The following is a 19,560-nucleotide window of genomic DNA, read 5'->3' as shown; positions in this document are numbered from 1 at the left end:
CACACTCCTCAAAGCATTACCTCACACACATAAACCAACACACTCCTCAAAACATTACCTCACACACATAAACCAACACACTCCTCAAAGCATTACCTCACACACATAAACCAACACACTCTTCAAAACATTACCTCACACACATAAATCAACACACTCCTCAGAGCATTACCTCACCCACATAAACCAACACACTCCTCAGAGCATTACCTCACACACTTAAAACCAACACACTCCTCAAAACATTACCTCACACACATAAACCAACACACTCCTCAGAGCATTACCTCACACACATAAACCAACACACTCCTCAAAGCATTACCTCACACACATAAACCAACACACTCTTCAAAACATTACCTCACACACATAAACCAACACACTCCTCAAAGCATTACCTCACACACATAAACCAACACACTCCTCAAAGCATTACCTCACACACATAAACCAACACACTCCTCAGAGCATTACCTCACACACATAAACCAACACAGTCCTCAAAACATTACCTCACACACATAAACCAACACACTCTTCAAAACATTACCTCACACACATAAACCAACACACTCCTCAGAGCATTACCTCACCCACATAAACCAACACACTCCTCAGAGCATTACCTCACACACATAAACCAACACACTCCTCAAAGCATTACCTCACACACATAAACCAACACACTCTTCAAAACATTACCTCACACACATAAACCAACACACTCCTCAAAGCATTACCTCACACACATAAACCAACACACTCCTCAAAGCATTACCTCACACACATAAACCAACACACTCCTCAAAGCATTACCTCACACACATAAACCAACACACTCCTCAAAGCATTACCTCACACACATACACCAACACACTCCTCAGAGCATTACCTCACACACATAAACCAACACACTCCTCAGAGCATTACCTCACACACATAAACCAACACACTCCTCAAAGCATTACCTCACACACATAAACCAACACACTCTTCAAAACATTACCTCACACACATAAACCAACACAGTCCTCAAAGCATTACCTCACACACATAAACCAACACACTCCTCAAAACATTACCTCACACACATAAACCAACACACTCCTCAAAACATTACCTCACACACATAAACCAACACAGTCCTCAAAGCATTACCTCACACACATAAACCAACACACTCCTCAAAACATTACCTCACACACATACACCAACACACTCCTCAAAGCATTTCATACAGGTACAGGCATGCCTTAATATTAACACAAGTTCTAAAGGTGAGTATAAAATCAAACAAAATTACACACACACACACACACACACACACACACACACACACACACACACACACACACACACACACACACACACACACACACACACACACACACACACACCTGAGTCATCTTTCCTGGGTGGTCTCCTCCTGCAAAGATAAGGCCAATACGCTTCCCTCGGGTGAACTAAAATCAACAGCAGAGAGAAGAAGAAGGGGAAGGAAAGCAGCAGTGGTTGTCTTCATGTTTCTATTTGCAGTATGCTGTCAGAAAGCTTCTCAGAGTCAGATTAAAGAGATACTCTGATGACCCTGAGGTGGTCCTCTGTAGCTCAGTTGGTAATGGCTCTTGCAATGCCAGAATAGTGGGTTCGATTCCCGAGGCCACCTATACAGAACAAATGTATGCACGCATGACTGTAGGTCACGTTGGGTAAAAGTGTCTGCTAAATGACATTGAATTGAAGAGTTAGCTAGGCAGAACTACTGCAGACTGACTGCTGCAGGCAACTGGCGGCACAGCCCCAGGGCAGCTAGATCACACAGACACACACGGCAAAGTGCATGCATGCACACAATACCAAACGTACACATGCACGGCCAAACATGCACACACAGAGACACACCACCAATTGTACCCACACACACTCACAATTCAGTCTGTGTGGGTGTAACTACATGTGTGTGTACACGTGTGATTACCAAACTACCTTGAAATGACTGTGGTATGAGAGAGAAAGAGGGAGGGAAAGAGAGTGGTGGTTTGCGTCATGCGTGGCTTCTGATGTCTGGACGTAAAGGAGAGATTTGGGTTTGCTCTTTAAAGCCCTTTTGATGGGCATAGTGTGTGTGTGTGTGTGTGTGTGTGTGTGTGTGTGTGTGTGTGTGTGTGTCACTGTGGCCTGAGCTCTGAGCCTATCAAAATAGAACAGAGAAAAATAAGAGATAATTGAAAGCGTGATGGAGAGATCTACTGTGTAGGTTTGTAATAAAACGCTTGTACATACTGTATTCGTGCATACATCCAGGTTTATTGCAGGCGTTCAAGAGAGTCCCAAGCCATATATCAAGAGTCGACTGTACTGTTGCCCTTTACACTCGCACCCGTATATAAGGCTTCAAAATGGCAGATTTGGACACTAATAAATGCCTAAATTGGAACATAGTGGCTGTACAGTAACATGCTATACATGACGTCAGAGCTCTGGCTCTGCGCTTCACAGCTCTGTATGTGTTTTGACTAACATCCATTTTGAGCTTGAGCGCGACAAGCGCGAGGGCCATTCTTTTTGTCTGAGTGAGGAGAATGCTGTAAACGAAGAGGACTTGATATATTTTCAAAGATGAGACGTTGAGGTCCAAATGTGAACTTCACATCTCCAAATCATAAAACTCATGTCATATACAGTGTCAACGTTATTAATCACAATGTTTACAGTACAGTTAGAAGATGACATGGCGTTGTTCTGGGTTGTTCTGAACACAACGAGCCTGCTTGTCTATTGTGAAGAACATTTGCCGCAGCACACGCACCTGAATGTACTGGTGACTCCTTTCTATGCTCACCAAAATGATGATCTGTTTCCCTGAATTGCCCTGTGAAAGCCTAACACAGTAACACCGTATTTTATAACTTAGTCATGTCGCCAATAGAGTGTTCAAATGATGAAATCCCAGATTGTGATTTCTAACGGACTGGTTTTGGACAGCGTAAACAACAACAGCGTAAACAACAACAGTAATTGTGTGATGGCGGATGGGGAGGGTTGTGTTCCAAACAAAACAACTTGCTCTAGTTCTTCAACAACACAGCTAGGAGAGATCAAAAAACGACCTTATAGTTGAACACTCTTCTTTGAGTCATAAAAGTGCATTGAATTTGCTTAGGAACTGTGCACACATTGTAGAGGTGTGTGGTCACTTGGAAACACCAGTTAGATCTCTCACTCAAAATATTTTTGGGGTCTTATGTTGCACCTACACAACATTATTCTATTTCCAAGAATAGAATAATCTCATGTTACTGAATGTATCCAAAATAGTTTAAGATTTAGTGGTCAACAAATGCAGAAAAGTACAGTAAGAGTAGAATGCACATGAAATCAGCAGCGTAATATTTAGAATCAGTCTTGTGTCAGGTGAACTGTTGTGTCCTTGTAACGATTCTCCTCTTGTGAAGTAGAGGCGGACCAAAGCGCAGCGTGGTGGTTGTTCATTGTATTTTATTCACGACACTATACATGAACAAACTAACGAAAAAACAAGAAACGTGAGAACTCAAAACCTAATACAGCCTATCTGGTGAATACTACACAAAGACAGGAACAATCACCCACAAACACACAGTGAAACCCAGGCTACCTAAGTATGATTCTCAATCAGAGACAACTAATGACACCTGCCTCTGATTGAGAACCATACTAGGCCGAAAACATAGAACTGCCCCAAAACATAGAAAAACAAACATAGACTGCCCACCCAACTCACGCCCTGACCATACTAAATAAATACAAAAACAAAGGAAATAGAGGTCAGAACGTGACAGTACCCCCCCCCAAAGGTGCGGACTCCGGCCGCAAAACCTTGACCTATAGGGGAGGGTCTGGGTGGGCGTCTGTCCGCGGTGGCGGCTCTGGCGCGGGACGCGGACCCCACTTCGCCATTGTCTCAGTCCGCCTTATTGTCCGCCTCCGTGGCTTACTCACCATGCCCACCCCTCTCAATGACCCCACTGGACAGAGGGGCTGCTTGGGACAGAGGGGCAGCTTCTCGGGACAGAGGGACAGCTGCTCGGGACAGAGGGACAGCTGCTCGGGACAGAGGGACAGCTGCTCGGGACAGAGGGACAGCTGCTCGGGACAGAGGGACAGCTGCTCGGGACAGAGGGACAGCTGCTCCGGGCGGAGGGGCTCTAGCGGCCCCTGGCTGACTGGCGGCACTGGCGGCCCCTGGCTGACTGGCGGCCCCTGGCTGACTGGCGGCACTGGCGGCCCCTGGTTGACTGGCGGCGCTGGCGCTGGGCTGACTGGCGGCCCCTGGTTGACTGGCGGCACTGGCGGCCCCTGGCTGACGGGCGGCACTGGCGGCCCCTGGCTGACGGGCGGCACTGGCGGCTCCTGGCTGACGGGCGGCATTGGCGGCTCCTGGCAGACGGGCGGCACTGGCGGCGCTGGGCAGACGGGCGGCACTGGCGGCGCTGGGCAGACGGGCGGCACTGGCGGCGCTGGGCAGACGGGCGGCACTGGCGGCGCTGGGCAGACGGGCGGCGCTGGCGGCGCTGGGCAGACGGGCGGCGCTGGCGGCGCTGGGCAGACGGGCGGCACTGGCGGCGCTGGGCAGGCGGGAGGCTCCGGCAGAGGCGCCGGACAGGCGGGAGGCTCCGGCAGAGGCGCCGGACAGGCGGGAGGCTCCGGCAGAGGCGCCGGACAGGCGGGAGGCTCCGGCAGAGGCGCCGGACAGGCGGGAGGCTCCGGCAGAGGCGCCGGACAGACGGGAGACTCCGGCAGCGCTGGAGAGGAGGAAGGCTCTGGACGGATGGGCCGGAGAGACAGCCTGGTACGGGGAGCTGCCACCGGAGGGCTGGGGTGTGGAGGTGGTGACGGATAGACCGGGCCGTGCAGGCGCACTGGAGCTCTTGAGCACCGAGCCTGCCCAACCTTACCCGGTTGAATGGTCCCGGTCGCCCTGCCAGTGCGGCGAGGTGGAATAGCCCGCACTGGGCTATGCAGGCGAACCGGGGACACCGTGCGCAAGGCTGGTGCCATGTAAGCCGGCCCAAGGAGACGCACTGGAGACCAGATGCGTAGAGCCGGCTTCATGGCACTTGGCTCGATGCCCACTCTAGCCCGGCCGATACGCGGAGCTGGAATGTACCGCACCGGGCTGTGCACCCGCACTGGGGACACCGTGCGCTCCACAGCATAACACGGTGCCTGCCCGGTCTCTCTAGCCCCCCGGTAACCACAGGAAGTTGGCTCAGGTCTCCTACCTGGCGTAGCCATACTCCCTGTTAGCCCCCCCCCCAAGAAATTTTTGGGGCTGACTCCCGGGCTTCCATCCACGACGCCGCGCTGCCTCCTCATACCAGCGCCTCTCCGCTTTCGCCGCCTCCAGTTCTTCTTTGGGACGGCGATATTCTCCTGGCTGAGCCCAGGGTCCTCTTCCGTCTAATTCGTCCTCCCATGTCCATACCTCCTCGCGCTGCTCTTTCCTTTGCCCATTACCACACCGCTTGGTCCTGTCGTGGTGGGTGATTCTGTAACGATTCTCCTCTTGTGAAGTAGAGGCGGACCAAAGCGCAGCGTGGTGGTTGTTCATTGTATTTTATTCACGACACTATACATGAACAAACTAACGAAAAAACAAGAAACGTGAGAACTCAAAACCTAATACAGCCTATCTGGTGAATACTACACAAAGACAGGAACAATCACCCACAAACACACAGTGAAACCCAGGCTACCTAAGTATGATTCTCAATCAGAGACAACTAATGACACCTGCCTCTGATTGAGAACCATACTAGGCCGAAAACATAGAACTGCCCCAAAACATAGAAAAACAAACATAGACTGCCCACCCAACTCACGCCCTGACCATACTAAATAAATACAAAAACAAAGGAAATAGAGGTCAGAACGTGACAGTCCTCACCTTTGGTCTAATCATTTTCCAAACACTTTCCTTTCAATTGCTACCATGGTTATTAATTTCATATTTCTTCTGTACCAAACATTTCAAATTCTATAAAAGTCAATTCCCACTAGTGTAAAGGATTCATGGGCTTTCACCTCGATATTGTAGTACAGAGACTATACTGGCATTATGACACCTTCCTGTAATGGGTTTCTCACGTGGTATTCTGGAATGTTATCTCCCTCACTTCCTGTGATAACGGGATCAAACGATTCTGGGAATCTGCCCACGCCAGGAAAACTCATCAATCAACCAGCACCACACGGGCATACACATACATACATACACACACATATACACATACACACACACACACACACACACACACACACACACACACACACCTCTGAGGCATCAGTCTTAATATTGAACAGTATACACCTGCTCTTGATCTGGTCCTGCCCACAGGCAAAGTTCCCTTTCCACTTCCATAGCAGCATATAGGCCCAAACACACATAAGTACAGTCACACCTGCAGAAGGTCAGCCTAGTCCTGTGTATGTGGCTGTGCCACAGGCTTTATTGCGTTTATTGAGTTTCACCCCATTTTGCCCTCAGAACAGCCTCAGTTTGTCAGGGCATGGACTCTATAAGGTGTTGAAAGCGTACCACAAGGTTGCTGGCTCATGTTGACTCTAATGCTTCCCACAGTTGTGTCAAGTTGGCTGGATGTCCTTATGGTGGTGGACCATTCTTGATACACACGGGAAACTGTTGAGTGTGAAAAACCCAGCAGCGTTGCAGTTCTTGACACAATCAAACCGGTGCGCCTGGCACCTACTACCATATCCTGTTCACATGCACTTACATATTTAGTCTTGCCCATTCACCCTCTGAGTGACACACATACACAATCCATGTCTAATTGTCTCAAAGCTTAAAAATCCTTTGACCTGTCTCCTCCCCTTCATCTACATTGATTGAAGTGGATTTAACAAGTGACATCAATAAGGGATCATAGCTTTCACCTATGTCTATGTCATGGAAATAATTTTGCACACTCATTGTATATAGGCCTATATATATATATATATATACACACACACACATCTCACACTGTCCATGGTCCATGGGTGTCAGTTTCACTGTGGTATTAAAATAGCAGCAGGAAAATGTGTGTGTGTGTGTGTGAGCGTGTGAGACAGAGATAGAGACATGGTCTTGACTCAGACGTGTGTGTGTGTGTGTGTGTGTGTGTGTGTGTGTGTGTGTGTGTGTGTGTGAGAGACAGGAAGTGTTGCTGAGGGGAGCAGGAACAGCAGTGTGGATCAAAGAGGAGCCATGTGCCACTATGGGCGGGTACCATTGTTTATTCATCAACCGGCTCTCCCTTTTGGCAGCCGGAGGTGAACATGTATGTGTGTGTGACAGAGGGGGCAGGAGGGAGAGAAGAAGAGACAGGGAGAAGAAATAGGAAAAGACAGGGGAAAGGAGAGAGAACCCTAACCCTCCTGTTTGACATGCATGTGTGTGTGACAGAGGGGGCAGGAGGGAGAGAAGAAGAGACAGGGAGAAGAAAGAGGAAGACAGGGGAAAGGAGAGAGAACCCTAACCCTCCTGTTTGACATGTATGTGTGTGTGACAGAGGGGGCAGGAGGGAGAGAAGAAGAGACAGGGAGAAGAAAGAGGAAGACAGGGGAAAGGAGAGAGAACCCTAACCCTCCTGTTTGACATGTATGTGTGTGTGACAGAGGGGGCAGGAGGGAGAGAAGAAGAGACAGGGAGAAGAAAGAGGAAGACAGGGGAAAGGAGAGAGAACCCTAACCCTCCTGTTTGACATGTATGTGTGTGTGACAGAGGGGGCAGGAGGGAGAGAAGCAGAGACAGGGAGAAGAAAGAGGAAGACAGGGGAAAGGAGAGAGAACCCTAACCCTCCTGTTTGACATGTATGACAAGACTCAAGGTGTTAGAGGTGAGGAAACCACCATAGACTTGAGATGGACTCAGAGCCTCCAGTCCCTCTAACGACACGCCCTGCTCCCTCCCTCCCTGGGTAGTGTGGGCATTGAGTGGTGTGACATCAACACCACTTCCTGTTTTCCTACTTCCCTTTCATCCCTCTCTTTCTTTCATCTGTGGATGGGTGGATCATATCAGAGAGAAACAAAGAGAATGAGAGAAAGAGACAGACAGACAGACAGCCAGACAGACAGACAGACAGACAGAGACAGACAGACAGAGACAGACAGACAGACAGACAGACAGACAGACAGACAGACAGACAGACAGACAGACAGACAGAGATTGAGAGACAGAGAGCGAGAGACAGAGAGCGAGAGACAGAGAGCGAGAGATGGAGAGAGAGAGAGCGAGCGAGAGATGGAGAGAGAGAGAGCGAGAGCGAGCAAGAGATGGAGAGAGAGCGAGAGCGAGAGATGGAGAGAGAGCGAGAGAGAGAGAGAGCGAGAGAGAGAGAGAGCGAGAGATGGAGAGAGAGAGAGAGAGCTGTCTGGTAGATAAGGGTAATTTTACATTACATTTACATTCCAGGATCTACAGTACATGTGTCACATGTCATATCTATTGAGGAAGGGGACGATGGTGGGGATATGGACATTGGTGTGAAGTTGAGCCTGGATGAAAGTGGCATGTTGGAGACAGAACCTACGGACCAGGGAGCATCCCTAGCAAAGGACACATCCTCAATGCAGATTCATCAACCCCAGACGTTGTCACGTACAAGGAACCTGAGAAACCCTCAGAACAGGAGGACTCACCACCTGTCTCTGCTTATGTGACTCATCCATATATTTTTAGGGCTTGTTTGTCTGGTGTCCTTAGCCTTGCAGTGACTTCAGGCTGTGGATGCCGTACAGGAAGTACAGGAAGGCTCTTTAACTCCCTGATTACAATAAAAAAGTATGGAAAATGTACACACTCATTCCTGCAAGTGGCTAAATGACTCAAATGTAAATGAGGTCTACATAAGGGTGTCACAATAATGACATAATAACAGGTGTTATTAACCTTCAGGAACAACCTGTTGTTTGGGCCAGCCAATTACTGCTAATGACTGGTGTTTCTGGGATCAGAGGGGAGTGAGTTCCGACTCAGTGAGAGGGAGGAAGTTAGAACAGGAATGAGAAGACTCATCTCTTTATCACGATCTACAATTATTATGACTTCAATCATTGTGTCTTGCCATAACAGAGCTGCTCCTTGGCACCGCTCAGATCTTCTGGCCAAATCAATGTGGAGGGACTTACAAATCATCCCGTGTGGTCATATCTGACACAGTTTGTATCTGGCCTGTGATCCTCTGGATCCACACAGAACAGGCAGGCTCGGGACAGTCCTACCATGAGATGCCTATTCACCCGTCCTCTCTTTAGAGTTTACAGCCGTGGAGACAGTGGTACTAAACTAGAAATAAGGCCAAAAGCAGTTTCATCTGGTCAGAGGGCAGAAGGGACATAGGATACCACAGACAACAACTGTTTTGGGATTATTACATTCAAATGTCTGTGCCGCCACTTTGATGTTATTTTCTCCCCGTCACCATTGTCTTCAGCCCTTCAGCTTTCATAATCCAGCCTTTGAAGTGAGCAGAGAGGAAACAGTGTCAGCGGGCGACGTGATAGTTCCACCGGCACCAAACGGGCCAACGACACACTCAGCGCTCCACACACACACACATGAATGAGCACAAACAAACACACACACGGGTGAGAACGAGTGTACGCACACATGCACTCTCTGTCCCATCTCTCTCTGCTGCTCGCTGTTTAACGCGTCTCTCTCCCCCTCCCTCCTCTCATTCTCTGTTTAACGCGTCTCTCTCCCCCTCCCTCCTCTCATTCTCTGTTTAACACGTCTCTCTCCCCCTCCCTCTTCTCATTCTCTGTTTAACGCGTCTCTCTCCTCCTCCCTCCTCTCAATCTCTGTTTCACCCGTCTCTCTCCCCCTCCCTCCTCTCATTCTCTGTTTCACCAGTCTCTCTCCTCCTCCCTCCTCTCAATCTCTGTTTCACCCGTCTCTCTCCCCCTCCCTCCTCTCATTCTCTGTTTAACGCGTCTCCCCCCCTCACTCCTCTCAATCTCTGTTTCACCCGTCTCTCTCCTCCTCCCTCCTCTCATTCTCTGTTTAACGCGTCTCTCTCCTCCTCCCTCCTCTCATTCTCTGTTTAACGCGTCTCTCTCCTCCTCCCTCCTCTCATTCTCTGTTTCACCCGTCTCTCTCCTCCTTCCTCCTCTCATTCTCTGTTTAACGCGTCTCTCTCCCCCTCCCTCCTCTCATTCTCTGTTTCACCCGTCTCTCCTCCTCCCTCCTCCCTCCTCTTATTCTCTGTTTCACCCGTCTCTCTCTCCCCCTCCCTCCTCTCATTCTCTGTTTAACGCGTCTCTCTCCCCCTCCCTCCTCTCATTCTCTGTTTAACGCGTCTCTCTCCTCCTCCCTCCTCTCATTCTCTGTTTCACCCGTCTCTCTCCTCCTCCCTCCTCTCATTCTCTGTTTCACCCGTCTCTCTCCCTCCCTCCTCTCATTCTCTGTTTCACCCGTCTCTCTCCCCCTCCCTCCTCTCATTCTCTGTTTCACCCGTCTCTCTCCCCCTCCCTCCTCTCATTCTCTGTTTCACCCGTCTCTCTCCCTCACTCCTCTCATTCTCTGTTTCACCCGTCTCTCTCCCCCTCCCTCCTCTCATTCTCTGTTTCACCCGTCTCTCTCCTCCTCCCTCCTCTCAATCTCTGTTTCACCCGTCTCTCCTCCTCTCTCCTCCCTCCTCTCATTCTCTGTTTCACCCGTCTCTCTCCTCCTCCCTCCTCTCATTCTCTGTTTAACCCGTCTCTCTCCCCCTCCCTCCTCTCATTCTCTGTTTAACGCGTCTCTCTCCCCCTCCCTCCTCTCATTCTCTGTTTCACCCGTCTCTCTCCCCCTCCCTCCTCTCATTCTCTGTTTAACGCGTCTCTCTCCCCCTCCCTCCTCTCATTCTCTGTTTCACCCGTCTCTCTCCCCCTCCCTCCTCTCATTCTCTGTTTCACCCGTCTCTCTCCCCATCCCTCCTCTCATTCTCTCTCTCCCCCGTCTCTCTCCCCCTCCCTCCTCTCATTCTCTGTTTAACGCGTCTCTCTCCCCCTCCCTCCTCTCATTCTCTGTTTCACCCGTCTCTCTCCCCCTCCCTCCTCTCATTCTCTGTTTCACCCGTCTCTCCTCCTCCCTCCTCTCATTCTCTGTTTCACCCGTCTCTCCTCCCTCCTCTCATTCTCTGTGGTCCCTGGACTTTAATCAACAAGTCATTGGTTAATTGGAAGCCCATTAGTGGGTGGTTAGTACTGTGGGATGGTAATAATGAGGAGATAGATAATAGACAGAGCTTTGTCTGCTGCTAACACTGGAGATAGGAGACACACACACACAGCCTGGGCTGCTGCCTCATACACACACAGGGAGATTGTGTGACATATTGTGTGTGTGTGAGAGACAGGTAACATGTATGTGTGTATCTGGAATGTGTCTGTCTGACCAGAGAAAGCTACAGCAGCAGAAGAATCCAGACTCCAGGGGCAGAGACTGGACCAGTCCAGACCAGCCCTGTATTACCCCACACTGTCAGTCAGCCACAGAGGTGTTCGGATCGCAACACGTGGCATTTCTCACATTCTAGGTGTGGTGGTGCGGAGCCGCCGGGTGGCTTATTTAACCTGGGGCAGGCCGGCCTCCTGCAGAGCCTACCCAGAAATGAGTGCCCCTCACTGGGCTACGGGGGAGAGAGGGGACTGGGTGTCTGGAGGAAAGAGGATTTATATGGAAGTCTGCTCCTACAAACAGTACAGAGAGCCTTTAAAAATAAACCTCCATCCCAGACACAACAGCCAATTAAACTAGAGAGAGACACACCCAGACAACTACCACAGTGTCACTGTCTGGCTACTGGAGTTTCCCGTCCCAGGTCAGATAACTGATCCTGTATAGGGGCTAGTTCAGCTGGGCAGAAGGTTGTGTGTGTTAGTGTATGTGTGTGTGTGTGTGTGTGTGTGTGTGTCAGAGTATGGGGGTTAGAGTGTATGTGTGTGTCAGAGTATGGGGGTTAGAGTATATGTGTGTGTCAGAGTATGGGGGTTAGAGTGTATGTGTGTGTCAGAGTATGGGGGTTAGAGTGTATGTGTGTGTCAGAGTATGGGGGTTAGAGTGTATGTGTGTGTCAGAGTATGGGGGTTAGAGTGTATGTGTGTGTCAGAGTATGGGGGGTTAGAGTGTATGTGTGTGTCAGAGTATGGGGGGTTAGAGTGTATGTGTGTGTCAGAGTATGGGGGTTAGAGTGTATGTGTGTGTCAGAGTATGGGGGTTAGAGTGTATGTGTGTGTCAGAGTATGGGGGTTAGAGTGTATGTGTGTGTCAGAGTATGGGGGTTAGAGTGTATGTGTGTGTCAGAGTATGGGGGTTAGAGTGTATGTGTGTGTCAGAGTATGGGGGTTAGAGTGTATGTGTGTGTCAGAGTATGGGGGTTAGAGTGTATGTGTGTGTCAGAGTATGGGGGTTAGAGTTGAAACCCATCATAAAAAATGACAAAGCACATACATTTCAACTGTGACCCCGGGTTTAAAGCCCTCTCACAAAGGAGAGGGGACGTGTGTCTAGTCTATAAAAGTATTCTGGCCAGACCGGGGAACTGAGTGTGTCTGGGCTGGGGTGTAAGTTAACCAGCCAGTCGGCCCCTCCCTGGGACTCAGACTGGCTGGTTACTGACACTGAGGGGGGCCAGGAGAACTGAGGGCTTTAAGCCAAGCAGGAGCTTCAGCCTTAACCAACCACCTACACAGTGTAATGTAGTTCACAACAGTTCAATCAGGAAGGCTGGTCTGAATGCTTGTTTCACTTCGTCCTGTAAGCAGAACACAATTCACTTTGTTTTCTATTCTACGGGCATAGTGGGAATGAAGACAAACATATCTTCAGCATGATGTCTTGTTTCTTCTCCTGTTTCCTGTTAGCCATGTGAGGAATGTCATTCACCTATTTACCTTTAGCCAATCAGCAGGGCCCAGTAATGCACATTCCTCACGCTGACTGTTCAACCTATGAGCTCACTCTTGCAATTATCACCTTCCTCTCTCTCAACCAATGGGTGTACATCTTGGGACGTATTTATATGTCAACTTACCCATGTTCTCTCGCTTGCTGTTTTTCAACTAAAGTTTTGGACAACCACTATTTAATAAAATGTAATATTACATTGTGTCTCTGATGTTGATTCAGCTGAGCCTGTACTCTATTGAACTGTATTATATCCTAACCCAACTAACTGGTAAACACAAGAAAAGATGTCTGCCATCTTGGACATTGACAAATGTCATCCACACAATAAAGAACGTAGTAATGATCAACAGTGACAGTTTGGGAGATGGACAGATGTCCAGTGGGGTTATCCTTTACCTTGAGGCTCAGTAGTGGGCACTTTGTAGTGCCTTTAACAGACTGTGGCGTGCACTACTGATGTCTACTATATAGTAGTGTCCTTTGCAGAATGTCCATGAAACTTTACCTTGTTCTTAGTGTCTGTGTGGCGGCTCATCTGCCTCCTCTCATCATCCCAGCGAGCTGTAGCCTCCTTCAACTGTCTCTCCTTCTCCTGCTGCTGCCGCAAGCCCTCCTCCTTAGCACCACACACTGACGTCTGCAGCTCCGCTATCAACTATGGAGAGAGGGATGAGAGAGACACAGATTAGATGGGAGAGGGAGAAGGGGGTGATGGGTTGGGATGAGAGAGGGAGAGACAAATTGAGAGGGGACAACAGTGACCCCTGAGGAGCACCATTCCAAGTGGGTTGATATAGATACATCCCCTTATGACACAAACAGTATTAAACACACTCTAAAAACTGACTATGGGGATCATGGTTGGTGACCCCTGACCTGACCTCAAGATAATTACATTTGTCATTGAACACCAAATGGGAATTGATTAGCCAAGTCCTAGGTCCAGGTCTCTAGTGTTCGGTACAGTACAGTTCAGTCCTAGGTCTCTAGTCCTCTGTACAGTTAAGTTTAGTCCTAGGTCTCTAGTCCTCTGTACAGTACAGTTCAGTCCTAGGTCTCTAGACCTCTGTGCAGTACAGTTCAGTCCTAGGTCCAGGTCTCTAGTCCTCTGTACAGTACAGTTCAGTCCTAGGTCCAGGTCTCTAGTCCTCTGTACAGTACAGTTCAGTCCTAGGTCCAGGTCTCTAGTCCTCTGTACAGTACAGTTCAGTCCTAGGTCCAGGTCCTTAGTGCTCTGTAAAGTACAGTTCAGTCCTAGGTCCAGGTCCTTAGTGCTCTGTACAGTACAATTCAGTCCTAGGTCCAGGTCCTTAGTGCTCTGTACAGTACAGTTCAGTCCTAGGTCCAGGTCCTTAGTGCTCTGTACAGTACAGTTCAGTCCTAGGTCCAGGTCCTTAGTGCTCTGTACAGTACAGTTCAGTCCTAGGTCCAGGTCCTTAGTGCTCTGTACAGTACAGTTCAGTCCTAGGACTTAGAGTTTTTCCTTCAGTGACAGACCCTGTTTGTTGCTGTTTTTTGAACAGATGCTGTTTCGGGAAGCGTTTAGTTGAGTCTAAATGGAACAGGAGTTTTTATGCTAATATAAGAGAGAGTGTGGGCAGCAAACAAATGCTGCATTAACATCAAAACACACAGCTTGTTGGAGCCGGATATGAAATGCTTAACATATTTCCCAACAACATGATGTCACTATCTGTAGGACACCATGGGAGACAGAAATGCATCTCTGGTTTAGTTACTATTAGGTACAGACTCCATTAGTTAGTGTCAATGGTGTGTCTCAGCAATAGTCTCACAGTTCTCTGTCTGTCCTGAGAAAGAGAGAAAGAGAGAGAGAGAGAGAGGCAGACATACACAGAGAAAGAGAGAGACATATCGAGAGAGGAGGAAAAAAGCTCCTAGCTTTTTGAAAAGTAGAGTGAGTTTGTGTTGGTTAACTTGTGGTACACACCAAGATGAAAAGGAGCAGCAGTAGCTTTGAAATACCCCAGTCAAAATGAACATTATATTTAAGCTTCAGCTGAGAGAGAGCAGAGAGAGAGAAGAGAGAGAGCAGAGAGGGAGAAGAGAGAGAGAAGAGAGAGAGAGCAGAGAGGGAGAAGAGAGAGAGCAGAGAGAGAGAAGAGAGAGAGAAGAGAGAGAGCAGAGAGAGAAGAGAGAGAAGAGAGAGAGCAGAGAGAGAGAAGAGAGAGAGCAGAGAGGGAGAAGAGAGAGAGCAGAGAGGGAGAAGAGAGAGAGCAGAGAGAGAGAAGAGAGAGAGAAGAGAGAGAGCAGAGAGAGAGAAGAGAGAGAGCAGAGAGAGAGAAGAGAGAGAGCAGAGAGGGAGAAGAGAGAGAGCAGAGAGGGAGAAGAGAGAGAGAAGAGAGAGAAGAGAGGGAGAAGAGAGGGAGAAGAGAGGGAGAAGAGGGAGAAGAGAGAGAGTAGAGAGGGAGAAGAGAGAGAGCAGAGAGGGAGAAGAGAGAGAGAAGAGAGGGAGAAGAGAGAGAGAAGAGAGAGAGAAGAGAGAGAGCAGAGAGGGAGAAGAGAGAGAGCAGAGAGGGAGAAGAGAGAGAGAAGAGAGAGAAGAGAGGGAGAAGAGGGAGAAGAGAGGGAGAAGAGGGAGAAGAGAGAGAGTAGAGAGGGAGAAGAGAGGGAGAAGAGAGAGAGAAGAGAGAGAGCAGAGAGGGAGAAGAGAGAGAGAAGAGAGAGAGCAGAGAGGGAGAAGAGAGAGAGCAGAGAGAGAGAAGAGAGAGAGAAGAGAGAGAGCAGAGAGAGAGAAGAGAGAGAGAAGAGAGAGAGCAGAGAGAGAGAAGAGAGAGAGCAGAGAGGGAGAAGAGAGAGAGCAGAGAGGGAGAAGAGAGAGAGCAGAGAGAGAGAGAAGAGAGAGAGAAGAGAGAGAGCAGAGAGAGAAGAGAGAGAGCAGAGAGAGAGAAGAGAGAGAGCAGAGAGGGAGAAGAGAGAGAGCAGAGAGGGAGAAGAGAGAGAGCAGAGAGGGAGAAGAGAGAGAGAAGAGAGAGAAGAGAGGGAGAAGAGAGGGAGAAGAGAGGGAGAAGAGGGAGAAGAGAGAGAGTAGAGAGGGAGAAGAGAGAGAGCAGAGAGGGAGAAGAGAGAGAGCAGAGAGGGAGAAGAGAGAGAGAAGAGAGAGAAGAGAGGGAGAAGAGAGGGAGAAGAGAGGGAGAAGAGGGAGAAGAGAGAGAGCAGAGAGGGAGAAGAGAGGGAGAAGAGGGAGAAGAGGGAGAAGAGAGAGAGAAGAGAGGGAGAAGAGAGGGAGAAGAGAGGGAGAAGAGGGAGAAGAGAGAGAGCAGAGAGGGAGAAGAGAGAGAGCAGAGAGGGAGAAGAGAGAGAGAAGAGAGAGAAGAGAGGGAGAAGAGAGGGAGAAGAGAGGGAGAAGAGGGAGAAGAGAGAGAGTAGAGAGGGAGAAGAGAGAGAAGAGAGAGAGAAGAGAGGGAGAAGAGAGGGAGAAGAGAGGGAGAAGAGATGAGAGAGAGCAGAGAAGAGGGAGAAGAGAGGGAGAAGAGAGAGAGCAGAGAGGGAGAAGAGAGAGAGCAGAGAGGGAGAAGAGAGGAGAGAGAGCAGCGAACAGGGATAAGAGAGGAGAGAGAAGAGGGAGAAGAGAGGAGAGAGAAAAGATAAGGTAGAGGAGAGAAAAAATAGGAAGAGAAAAAACTACTCGCTCAGGCCCGTTGAACCGCTCGCACTAGGCTAGACAGACAGACAGATAATTGTTTACTGTACATTAGTTCAACTCAACTCTTCGTTCAACAGTCTTACTGGAATCCTCTCATTGAGTGGGAGTTATGGGAATGAGCGACTTAGCCGACCGCAGAGGGAGAGATTAGACTGATTTAGTCAGCGGGACCAGCCACATGAAAGCAACAAATGGTCCATTATTATGGGAACATCAGTTCTGGGCGTAATAATTATTTTGCTTATAGATTCTCTAGCATCTCGTCTGTAGCCTGGAGTGATAATACAATATAATGATATAATGACTCATTAACCCTGTCTTTCTCGTTATTCTTGTACCTTTATACCTAGTCTCATATCGAGGGCTTCATCCGACTGTACTGTACTGTAATTGGCCTGAACAGGCCGTCTTTAATGTCACAGGCTGGTTGGTAGCTCTGTTTAGGCTGGGTTTGCCTCACCTCAAAGTGAACATACAGAATGAAAGGCAGTTGCAGGGCCTCTCAGAGTCCGGCTGGCCATTTATCAGTTCTCTATGACAGACAGAGTGTGACACAATGAACTCACTAGGGCCTTAACAAGAACCAGAAGAAAGTGAACTAATGCACTCCCAGATCAGAAGCAACAAATAGTTACATAACACCCAGAAGGGCATGATTGTCATTTACATCACGTATCTTTCAGTTATTGCCTGATTCTACAAGGATGTTAAGTACTTCTATGCATGCAATAATAATAACAGTAGCAAACATGTGTTTCCTGCTCCTAACTGGATTCAACTTGTTATTACAAGCCTTTCCCATGTTCAACCAGCAGCAGTGTTGAGATAAAGGGCTGGGGGAGCTCCCGGGGACCCCCACTGTTGCCTCATCATTAACCAGAGAAGAGAAACAAACCGGGCTGGGTTCAGAGGTCGCTCAGGAAGGCCACACTCAGCAAGACGATTAAGCGGCCCGGATTTCAGAGACGCTAATTATCGAAGCTCAAAGGACCCTGTGTGTGTGTGTTGTATGAGTGTGTGTTTGTTCACACTGTGTGTGTGCGTGTTGTGTGTGCGTGCATCCACACTGCATGTGTCTACCCTAGTGCCCTCAGGATAACGTATGGCGGCTTGCTCTGTTTTAATTGGGATACTACTACCCATGCTGCAGTGCTCTCCCTGCGAGAGAGATCGATGACCTCTGACAGACACTTAGGGGTTACACAGTGAGGGCAGCCTCCAAGGTTCAAAGGCCCTCTGTTTACATTCGATCCAGTTGCCCCCAGGGCTCCTATGCATTAAAACCTATTTAGTCCCTACACAACACCTTTGAAAGTCAAGCAGCTAACACATGCTACAAATACCAACAAATAGCGTGCTTTAATATGGTGGGTAGACTTCCTCTGAACTTAGAAACAAACACATGCATGTATAATGTCCTTAGAGCGTTGGGTTCAGTCGTTGTCGAACACATGGAACTGGGGCTTTCAGCAACAGAATGCAGAGGAAGGGTGTGAAGTTGAACTCGTGCGAGCGTTAGTTGCACCCCTTCAAAACAGAGGATTAATCTTTTGGAGCCTCTGTTGACGGAAACTTTACCTCGCCACATAGCAAAGATGAGTAAACACAGAGTGAACTTTCAACTACCACCCGAGAGACGTTTGATGTTGGGGGCATTGTGCAACTTCATAAGCTCCTGTTTTCTCACAACATCTGCTTGTCAACCTCGCTTTCAACTCAACGCTGCCGCCGTCAAAAGTGGACCCAAAACAGGGGGATTGAAAAAAAAGAGAGTGAGAAAGACAAAATAGTTTCTCCTAAGGTCATGATTTAGCAATTAAAGCCTGTGATGGAATATGATATTTCACCCCTATATTTCAGATTATGATAGATCTAATCTTCTTTGTTTTCAAACATAAAAACAGTGACTTGTGTTGTTTTAAATTTTTTATACTGCCCAGCTAAAAGGCGCTTTGAAGCCACCGTCTGAAATCTGGGAATCTTTTCAACGGTCATTTCAATTCTTTATATTTTTGCTTAAAAAACAAATCTCAGACTGTAGCTTTAAAGCCTCCCACATGTCCAAACAGAGCGAGACGAGAGAGAGAGAGAGAGAGAGAGAGAGAGAAAGGGTAGAATGGGGGGAAGAATGGAGAAGAGGAGGAATGGCCTGGTGGTTTTGATTCATGAACAGAGAGGAGAGTTCCTCTGGCTTTAACTGCTCTCAGTCTGAGGAGATTAGGTTTAATGTTAAACATATGGTCCTGGCCAGAGAGGAGAACCATCAAACAACACCCCTGACGTCATGGCCAGGGAAGGGGAGCGGGAGAGAGAAAGAGAGGGGGGGGGGGGCCACGAACAAGTGTGTGCATGTGTGTGTGCATGCGTGTGTGTGTGTAATAGGCACCTAAAAGTACCTAAAACCCTCATATCTTCCAGCTAATCCCACCTGGGTTCCGTATTGCTGTATGCAAGGCGGTGCAAATACATAAATAGGATTCTATATATGGATTAAAGGCAAATCTGAACATTGTGAAACAACTAGAATCAAACAGTAAAGTCTACCTCTTGGGTATAAAACCTGGCTAACTAACTGGGCCAGGTTTCCACACCACCTGTGAAGTGCCTGGACCAAAGCCTGGCTAACCTTCGCCTCAGATGCCTCTGGATTTAACACAAAGGCATGAGAGATAGAAAGAGAGAGAGAGCGAGAGAGGAGAGAGAGATGAAAGAAAGAAAAAACCTAGGAGGTAGAGCTTAGACATTTAAACATGTAGATGAATTTGTCTGCAGCATTACGTTAAACTTGGTGTGTGGTATAGATGTGTGTGTTGTAAAAGTGTGTGTGTGTATTTGTGTTTAAGCAGGGAGGGAAGGGGGGAGTGGATATTTTTTCTCACAGCTCCTGAACGTTTGTGTGCTTTTTTCCAACAAATCTTCCAAAAAAGAAGGCCAAAAACAGGAAAAG

General features: G+C 48.5%; 1 protein-coding gene across 3 annotated transcripts in view; it reads right to left on the bottom strand.

The window, feature by feature from the left end:
• The window catches only part of LOC110539030 (centrosomal protein of 112 kDa), a 230,858-nt gene that overhangs the window by 25,713 nt on the left and 185,585 nt on the right, over positions 1-19,560 (bottom strand). For all 3 annotated transcript variants that reach the window (XR_016486041.1, XM_090197093.1, XM_090197094.1), the window contains one exon: positions 13,452-13,601. Coding sequence is in view for 2 of the 3 variants with exons in the window: in XM_090197093.1 (XP_090053219.1) it covers positions 13,452-13,601 (150 nt within the window). In the remaining variant the exon portion in view is untranslated. The remainder of the gene's footprint in view (positions 1-13,451; positions 13,602-19,560) is intronic.

The sequence above is a fragment of the Oncorhynchus mykiss genome, chromosome 13, assembly GCF_057628025.1.
Source record: "Oncorhynchus mykiss isolate SJ-2025 chromosome 13, ASM5762802v1, whole genome shotgun sequence".
Classification (NCBI taxonomy): Eukaryota; Metazoa; Chordata; class Actinopteri; order Salmoniformes; family Salmonidae; genus Oncorhynchus; species Oncorhynchus mykiss.
Note: the sequence above shows the minus strand (reverse complement) of the source record. Positions and strands in the feature narration are given on the sequence as shown.